Source organism: Mesitornis unicolor, unplaced genomic scaffold (assembly GCF_000695765.1).
Source record: "Mesitornis unicolor isolate BGI_N332 unplaced genomic scaffold, ASM69576v1 scaffold9, whole genome shotgun sequence".
Classification (NCBI taxonomy): domain Eukaryota; kingdom Metazoa; phylum Chordata; class Aves; order Mesitornithiformes; family Mesitornithidae; genus Mesitornis; species Mesitornis unicolor.
Genome location: NW_010205060.1, coordinates 14,129 through 23,783, shown reverse-complemented (window position 1 = coordinate 23,783; position 9,655 = coordinate 14,129). Strand labels below are relative to the sequence as shown.

At 48.0% G+C, this 9,655-nt stretch overlaps 1 protein-coding gene across 1 annotated transcript; it reads left to right on the top strand.

The window, feature by feature from the left end:
- Positions 1–5,125: 5,125 nt before the first annotated feature.
- On the top strand, positions 5,126–9,348 carry FOXO4 (forkhead box O4). The gene is made up of 4 exons (XM_010191245.1): positions 5,126–5,197; positions 6,905–6,940; positions 8,125–8,978; positions 9,063–9,348. Exons 1-4 carry the CDS (start codon positions 5,126–5,128, stop codon positions 9,346–9,348), a joined length of 1,248 nt encoding a protein of 415 aa, XP_010189547.1.
- Positions 9,349–9,655: the final 307 nt, after the last annotated feature.

Below are 9,655 nucleotides of genomic sequence, written 5' to 3'. Positions count from 1 at the left end.
TAATCTTTATCACGAGGGCCAGCATTTTACTTTAAACCCTTCCATTCTGTGCTTGTGTTACGTGCATATTGCACACAGTTGTTGTTAACTGTTGACCAGATGGATCAGGGGACCTGGCTGGGGGCTCTCTGGTGCTTCCTTGTGTGTACCCTGCAGTTTTACGGTGACCAAGTGACTTCACTGCCTCCCATGCCACAGTGCTGGCTCTCAAGGTCCTTGGCCTCTCCCAGAGCTGAGGATGTCCGACCTCCTTCAGGTTGGAGCAGCTGCTCATCTTGTGGCCCTCTGAAGCTCCTCCGTGGAAAAAGTAATAGGCCAGCAGGCAAAAGGAAGCCTGTCCATCTTATGGACTATTTCTACTGTGTTGCAGCTGGTAGGTTCTGCCAGGTTATCCTTACACCTTGCAAATAAATTCCAGTTCAGTGAATACAAAAACAGTGTGAGCGTTTGTTTTGGTAAAGATGACAAGTTTCTATTGGCCGTTGATGCGTTGACTGCTGTTCAACCAGCTTTTGGGTGGTTTTTTTCTGTAGTCAGATCTACCAAAAAGCAATGGTTGGTTCCTAAAGCAGTTAAATTAGCTGTTTGCTCATATCCATCTGGACTGTGTTGGAGCATCCCTGTATCCTTGAAGATTGTTTGGCTCAGACTTGTCAGAATCATAGCTTCTTAACATCAGTAGGTAAGGGCCCAAATCGCTATCAGGAGAGCTTGCTTTAATTTTGCAAAGAAAAAGCTTTACTTGGAAAGGAACATCTGGTGGGAATGCTTTACACAGATTTGCTTTTGGCTTTTGGTAAGGGAAATTTCAAGATGGTGGTTTCAGAAGACACACAAATTATTTCCCTGTCTTTGCTCACTGAGGCACAACCGACTTGATGCCATCAAGCAAAATGAAATGCAGGACTTAGACTCAGCATCTTAGCTCAGAGCAAAGCGTAATTCTGACTGACCTTCCGCCTGGCGCGGGCTTGTGCGTGAGGGAGGCTCAGCCCGGAGTCTGGGCCACTGCTGCACGGTGCCAGCAACCACAGCCTGTGAAGAAAGAAGACTGCTTGCTCTTGGCCATGCTGAGAAAGCCCATGGTGTTCACTCCTAAATTAATCTGCCCGAAATTGCACAGTTTCCCATTAAACCCTCTGACATGAAAGATGAAGAGCTGCGCGTTCTGATCAGAATCGTGATGTCACGGCTGTCACCACTGGTACTTCGTTATCTTCAGTGGTGGTGGAGCTCCTGCTTTCTATTAACTTGAGAGATTATTTTGTTCTCTTGAAAGTTGCTGCCCTGCGGGGGGTGGGAGGGTCTGGTTGTTCAAATCCAGAGTAGCTGGGGTGGATGGAAACTGCTGGACCTTTGCCATAGCCTCGTGTGCCCCCAAATGCATTCGTGTGGCATTGTGCTTAGTCCTGGCAGCTGCTGACAACCTGGCTGGGCTTCCGTAAAGCAGGGGGTAAAATAACAAACAGAGGCTGAATGAGGGTTGTTCAGAGCCTGTAGTGAAGTAACCTGGGGAGCATGGGGGGCTTTTGTCCATCAGTCTTTCTTTTAACGGGATCTTTTACCTTTTTAATCCCGTTAGTCCTTGAGTGGTGTGGCCTAGGTGGGGGCCTGGTGAGGAGGGAGGAAGGCAGCTGAGCAGGGCCAGGGTGTTGTGGATGGGAGAACAGTGAAGCATGGAAAGCGATGCTGGTGGCAGTGCACAGAAGCAGGACAGTGGTGCGAGTGTGGGGTCACCCCGTGTTCAGTTTTTCAGGTGGGATAAAACTTAGTGATGAGCGCTCAACCGTGGTGAGGGCCCACCACTGCAGGGCAGTGACATTAACAGCCCCTTCTCCCAAACAAGGTGTAGTGCCCTAAGTATGGAAGCACAAGATTCTTTTCTTTTTTCATTTGAAGCCTTATAGAGCGAAGTTGTCCTCCTCGGAAGTGGGGGAGAGTTTGTCTTTTGCCAAAAGTCCATCTGCCCTGTGCAATGCCAGGTGAATTACCTGGAAGATTTTGCTGCTGTGTTTTCCTGCTTCCTGCCAGTTTGTTCTAGAAAGCTGTTTTGCTGAAAGATTATTCCTTGCAGCATGGCTTAATTTTCCAGGCAGTCCTCGGAGTAGGCTGCTCCTGGGCTGCTGGTATTGCTTGTTCCAACAAGTTTCTTCTGCTCTATCTAATTCCGAGTAGCTTTTGTTGTGTGTGCCTGCCTGTCTTGGTAAACTTGTGAATAGCTTTGGTGTTTGCTTTTTCGAGAGCTAGGATTTTCTTCTTCTGGGCTCCCATTGAGAGATTACAGAAAGGAAAATGTTCTTCCCAAGTTACAGCTCCCCGGCTGCCACGTCTGTGCTCACGTGTGCCTTCTGGAAAGGGGCTGCTGGGGAAATGTTTTAGCTCGCTGGCTCTTGTGCAGTTGTTTACTTGCTGGAGCTTAACTTTGCAAAATCTCTGCAGTGAAGACTTTCTTTCCTGAAGCCTTTGCAGCCAAGCGGCCGGCTGAGTGCTGAGACAGGCGCTGACAAATGCAGCGGGCGAGGCGTTCTCCCCTCGCAGCCTCCCAAGAATGCCGTGGCAAATGATAATTCGGCACAATTACAGGCCTGGCTTTGGACCGTGGTCCTGCACTGGGATGTGACCATGTTCTTTGTGTGCCTCCGAGGCAGTGAGAGCGTATTATGCAGTGATTGCATTTTTTTTTCCTTCCCCTGGTGCTCGTTCTTGAGAGAAACTTTTTGTGAAGAAATGTGCCTCTGTGGTTTGTAGTAGAAACCTGACATTTCCTAGGAGAATGGCCCTGGTGTTAGGGAGCAGTGACTGAAAAACCAGGCAAATGTGGGCAAGCACAAAACGTTCAAGGGCAGCTACTGTTTGTGTCTTTCTCAGCATAGCTTCTGCTTGGTCCCAAGCACTCCGCTAGCACACTTCGTGTACCACTACAGGCAGGGCACAAGAGCCACCTCCTGCTCCTGTCACATCGGTGCTGAGAAGTGCATCACAGGAAGGTGAGCTGAAGCTTGTTTTTAGTGCGAGGAACCTTAAAGTCTGAACAACCCATCCTGAATCTTCTGACCTGCTCTGAGTAAAGCTGCAGTTTCACGGTGTATAACCTCAGCCTCACTTACAAAGCCCGTACAGTCCCCTGGAAAGGCTGCTGTTGGTGTTCTGTGTCCTGTGTGACCCACTCGTGTGTTTTCCATAGTGTCTTGGTGGTGGTTGCCCAGAACGCTGGGCAGAGCCCACAGCAGCACTAATGCTGGTGTGTTCCTGTCCTTTAAATAGGACTATGAGAATTTATCAAAGAAGATTGAAAGATGTGGTAGCTGAGATTTAGGAAACAGTTTGTTTATGCTGCTAGCCACACTTCTGTGGGTGGTCCACATATCGCAGCCTGTACACACAGTGTTTGGGACCTAGTGAATGGTCCACCCTTCAGTGTATAATAAACGTGTCTAGCCAAACTTTATATTCTTGCATAATATCTGCCATTAATTTCAGAAGGGTTGTGTCTCAGTGTGGTTTACAGGAACCATCTTTGGTCTGTGATGGATTAGAGACACAGATTGGTGTTTTTTTCACTGCAGTACTTAATGCTGTATGTTAAGAACCTCTATAAGATACCTGAATAAACAGCAGTAACCACCCCTGACTGGTTGCTGAAGAGGTCGCTAAGGATTTGAAGGATTCCTGCCTGTGCCTCTTCCTTCAGGTCGTGCTTCCTTACGGTCAAAGATGTTGCAAAGCCAAGACCTTGGCTGAAGCTGAGCGTCTAAAAAGTTAATGTCATCTGTGTGTTTCTAGTTTGCATTGCTCAACACTGAGAAAGGAAATACATCGGGGTTGCCTGGGTGACTGAACTCTGTCATTTCCTGTCCTGTCAGGTTTGTCCTGGACTTCTGTGACTATTTTAGCATAACTGATTTGTCCTTCACTTTCTCAGTGAGTTTTGAGGGTGCCCTCCATACATTAGGTGTATTAAACCATTCTGGCAGAGGCATTCTTGTGCTGGGGAGCATCTGGTATGCAAAGAGCAATAGGGTCTTCCCTCAGTCTCCTCCAAACTAAACACCCCCAGCTCTCTCAGCTGTTCCTCATAATTCTTGTGCTTCAGACCCCTCCCCAGATTCATTGCCCTTCTCTGGACATGCTTCAGCATCTCAGTGTCCTTCTTGGAGTGAGGGGCCCAAAACTGAACACAGGATTCAAGGTGTGACTTCACCAGTGCCCAGTACAGGGCAAGGATCACTTCTCTGCTCCTGCTGGCCACACTATGGCTGGTACAAGCCAGGATGGTGTTGGCCTTCTTGGCCACCTGGGCACTCTGCTGGCTGGCTCATTGACCAGTACCCCCAGATCCCTCTGTGCCCAGCAGCTCTCCAGCCACTCATCCCCAAGCCTGTACCGTTGCGTGGGGCTGTTATGACCCAAGTGCAGGACCCAGCACTTGGCCTTGTTAAACCTTATACTATTAACCTCAGTCCAGCGATCCAGCTTGTCCAGGTCCCTCTGCAGAGCCTGTCTACCCTCAAGCAGATCAAAACTCACACCCAGTTTGGTGTCATCTGCAAACTTGCTGAGAGAGCACTCGATTCTCTTATCCAGATCATTGATAAAGATGTTGAACAGGACTGGCCCCAAACCTGAGCCCTGGGGAACACCACTTGTGACTGGTCACCAACTGGATTTAGGTCCATTCACCACAACTCTCTGTGCTTGACTGTCCTGCCAGTTTTTAACCCAGCGAAGAGTAAACCTGTCCAAGCCATGAGCCGCCAGCTTCTCCAGGAGGATGCTGTGGGAGACTCTTTCAAAGACTTTACTGAAGTCCAGGTAGACAACGTCCACAGCTTTTCCTACATCCACTGGGCGAGTCACCTGGTCATAGAAAGAGATCAGGTTGGTCAGGCAGGACCTGCCCTTCATGCACCCATGCTGGGTGAGCCTGATCCCCTGGTTGTCCTGCTCGTCCCATGTGAGTGCACTCAAGGTGAACCACTCCATAATCTTCCCTGGTACTGAAGTCAGACTGACGGGTCTGTAGTTCCCTGGATCCTCTTTCCGACCCTTCCTGTCGATGGGTGTCACGCTGACAAGCTTCCAGTTGCCTGGGACCATGCCAGTTAGCCAGGACTGCTGGTAAATGATGGGGAGTCTGCAGAAGAGGTGTGAAAGTGATAATTTAGGCATTGCAGTTTTGGAAGCGGTTAACCCCAATGTAGGATGTGTTTGATATTTTTCCTCTGCCACCAGCTACGCGTTTTGTTCTCTTCCTGAAGTTCTCAGTGCATGAACCCCACAGTGAGGTGGTTCAAAAACAGGCAGAGATGAGAGTGCAGGAAGAGTAATTTTCAAGGAGGGATAGGGCTGCGTTTCAGTTGGGTTAGCTCTCTGAACCAGCTCACAGGGTCACAGATGCTTGTGTTATGGGAGGAGGAGAGTCTGAAGATGAGGAAGGAAGGAGTGGTACAGCAATCACCCGTTTCTACAGCTATTGGCTGTGATGTCACTTCAGCAGTAACATCTAAAAGCGCTTTGAGACTGTTTCATAAAAGGCTTTGCATCACTGTGTTAATGTAAGTCCTTGTCTTATTCCAAGATGTCTTATTGCAAGCTGCTTTTCAGCCAAAAAACTAAAAGCTAGTTACTGAAATTGTCACTTACGACACCTGAAGTGGCGCTGATTTTCCTGAGGTTTCAGCATTACTGAAATGGTTGCACCAGTGCAGTGTGCTTTTGCTGATACAGGAATTAAAACTTGGCTATAGCCGTGCCTGAGAAGAAAACAGATTATACAGAATTTGTTGTGAAGTTTTGAAATCCCAGACCTACTGGTTTAAAGTTCCATTTTGGTAAAGGGAGTTTAAAAACGGGTGGTTATGAGACTCTGCATGTGCACTGTGTGTACAAGCTACGGGGTTGTTCCTGATGGAACTGGGTGTCATCAAGAGTTCATGGGCGACTTTCAGGAGAATAAATGAATTAGTGACAACCAGGTGGTTCTTATTACTGCAGCAGTGTGTATTCAGTCATGCACATTTACCTGGGAAAAGCAGGGAGGATTCTTTACTACTTTTTTTTTTTTTGGAGACTTGAGGGAAAAGAAAGCTTTATTTGGAGAAGATGCTGGACAGGAGTGTTGTATAGCTATTACTATGAACAACTCAAATAATAAAAAATTCCCTCAGCTCAAGAAGGACAGGGAATTGCTTGAAAGAGTCCAGCAGAGCCACAAAGATGCTGGAGGAAGTGGAGCATCTCCTGCTGAGGAGCGGCTGAGGGAGCTGGGGCTCTTTAGCTTGGAGCAGAGGAGTCTGAGGGGAGACCTCATTCATGGTTATCAATTTGTAAAGGGCAGTGTCAGGAGGAAGGAGCCAGGCTCTGCTCTGGGATGTCCAGTGACAGGACAAGGGGCAATGGTCCCAAGCTGGAGCATAGGAGGTTCAACCTGAACATGAGGAAAAACTTTTTCACTGTGAGGGTGACAGAGCCCTGGCCCAGGCTGCCCAGAGAGGTTGTGGAGTCTCCTTCTCTGCAGACATTCAAAACCCATCTGGACGTGTTCCTGTGTGATCTTCTCTGGGTGATCCTGCTCTGGCAGGGGTTGGACTGGATGAGCTTTCGAGGTCCCTTCCAACTCCTAGGATTCTGTGATTCTGTGTAATAAAGCAATGTAAGAGCATTGCCTGGCACATGTTCCACCAGGCCCTGGCTATGCAGTAACCCCTGGGGTGCTCTCCGATCAGGAGTGTCTGTATCCTTTGATACTGATCACAACAAGCAGCCCGACTCCAAGTCCTCAGCAGCCAAAAGTTGAAATAAAAGCTAACGCAGAATGATTCTCACATCTCCTTCCCTATCCATGGAAAAAAAAAAACCTTTCCACTTTGCCTGTGTTGCTTATCTCCCATCTGTTTTGTTCTAGGATGGTACTTTTGGTGAGGTGGCCAAAATTAGCATGGTGAGGACTTGCTCATTCTGTGCTGACTTGTCCAAGAGGAAAAGGGTGGGGAGAGGGAAGGCAGCAGGCAGGAAAGAGCTGTGTTCAGATGTGGTGGGAAAGGATGATAAAAGCGTAATGGATTTTGCTCGGAATTAAGAGAACACGCGTGAAAGCTGAAGTCTGCTGTATACTTTAGTTTATATGAAAAAGATGTTGCTTTTGGGCTGCTGTTACGCTGCCGGTGTGGCTTCTTTTAATAATGTGTAATTCGAACTTCTGAACAAATTAAATGCAAATTATCAAACAAATGCACAGCGCAGGCCTGAAGGGGAGTTGATGGAGGATCTGCTCAAACGATGAGATTATTGCTTGCCGATTCTTAAACTCTCTGGTATTTTATCAGCTGCAGGATGAAATTGCAGTTTGATGCTGGTATACAGATGTGCTAACTTGCGGTTTCCAAGGAACGTGTGCCTTGCTAAGTGGAAAGATGGGAGAGGCTAAAACTGGCATATCCTGTGTGGGAGTACACTCTCTGCTGAACATCTCGCCCCTTTAGAGATGCACACAGAGGAGAGCGTCCTGCCTCCTTGCTCCAGGATCGCTAGGACTTGTTCCACGAATTTTCTCTCTTGTTTCTCTGGTTTTAGGCTGAATATGGTAATAGGCGTGCTGAATTAAAAGTGTTTTGCCATTTCTCTTCACCCAGTCTATTTGATTCACTGCTGTGCTATGCTCGGATCCGTCTGAAAGCTGGCCATGTAAAAATTAAAAACTTCAGCCAGGCTTATGCTGGCTAAGGGGGTTGGCAGAGGGAGCAGCATTAGCTTGAATTCAGTTAAGCCCATGTAGAAGTTGCAAACAGTATTTGAGAATTTGCTTACTTGCTCTGTGGTGTGCTTAGTTTTTGCAGATTATGTATGGTCTTGAAAAGCTCTTTTGTGTTCGTGTTTTGCTAGTTGGAAGCTGCTAGTTGTCATGGTAGTTTTAGTCTTGGTGCTGCAGTGAGACATGGCACTGCTTGCTAGCGCTGTCAAGCATGTTCAAGCAGAAAGAGCAGGGGTTTTTATGGGGTAGGTCTTTGTTAGAACTTTATTCTCTGGATGCTGTCTGAATGCATTTATGCTTATGAGGTTTCTAGGTGGGAGGTGTATCGACTGTCAGGTCCTCATATCGTGCTTTTTGTGTTTTGTTTTTTTCAGAACTCCATTAGACATAACCTGTCCCTGCACAGCAAGTTCATTAAAGTTCATAATGAAGCCACAGGGAAGAGCTCTTGGTGGATGCTCAACCCTGAGGGTGGTAAAAGTGGAAAAGCACCAAGAAGAAGAGCTGCCTCCATGGACAACAGCAGTAAACTTGCAAAAGTCAGAGGTAAAGCATCCAAAAAGAAGCCTCCTCTTCAGTCTGCTCCAGAATCCACTGCTGACAGTCCTGGCTCCCAATTCCCTAAGTGGCCTGGGAGCCCGTCCTCAAGAAGCAATGAGGACTCTGACGTGTGGAACACCTTCCGGCCCCGAACCAGTTCCAATGCAAGCACCATCAGTGCCAGGCTTTCTCCCATTCTGACAGAGCAGGATGACCTCCACGATGAAGAGCTGCTTCCTTCTCTGGTGTACTCCAGTGCATCCAGCAATGTTCCACCGACGGTGACTGAGGAGCTTGAGCTCATTGATGGGTTAAATTTGATGTCTCCCAGCTCATCTGTGTTATCTACCCAGCAATCCACCTCGAGTGGTCAGATCCAGAGAGATTCCAGCTTTTCCTTGCGGAGCCCAAACGCAGCTGGTCAGACCGCTTCTTTTGGCAATTCCCTGTTTAACCCTGTCGATATCTCGCTGCAAAGTTCTGTCAGCCATTTCTCTGCACCTCAGAGCTTGGAAGCTCTTCTGACACCCAGCTCTCCGCCTCCGAGGGATGTAATGATGACTCAGGTGGATCCAGTTCTCCCACAGACTGGTATCAGGATGAGCAGCCGAACTCTTCTGCTTCTAGGTGGACAAGCCACCCAGAGTAAGATGAGCTCGGGCAATTCACGAGGAAAGCCTACAGAGCAGCAGGCAGAACCAGTCGGTGCTGGTGGTTTGCCATCCACGCTTCCCATAGTAACATCTCCTCAAAACACTGCCAGCATCACCAGTTTGAAGGCTCCAGTTTCTGCAACAACAGCCCAGTCGGTCCAGCTGGGCAGTCCACTGCTTCTTTCTTCTGCTAGCCCTGCTCCCTTGGGATTGAACCAGGACAAGCTGCCCATTGACCTGGACATTGACATGTACATGGAGAACCTTGAATGTGATATGGATTACATTATCAACAGTGAACTCATGGATGGAGAAGGACTGGACTTTAATTTTGAACCCATTCTGTCTACTCCCAGCTATCCCAGCACCTCACAGGCCTCCAACCATACCTGGGTACCAAGTTAACTTCAGGAGCACAAAAAGGTAAGTGTGGCTATGTAAAATGCTACAGCTCTATCGTGGGAGCAGCCTTGTCTGGGATGGTTCCTGTGCCCACCTCTGCAGCAGTTAAAGATACCTCTTTGGAAGTGCAAGTGCTCTTTGAGTAACAAATTTCTGGGTGAGCTGCATTCCCTTTTAGAGGGAGGAGAAGTTGTGTAAAGGTAGACAGATTTAAATTACCAGGTAGTAAATTCCTTTATAGAGTAGAGCAGCAACTTGAATGAAGCGCCTTTTGTCTCCTGTTACCAAAGATGACTGCATTACAGGTGGT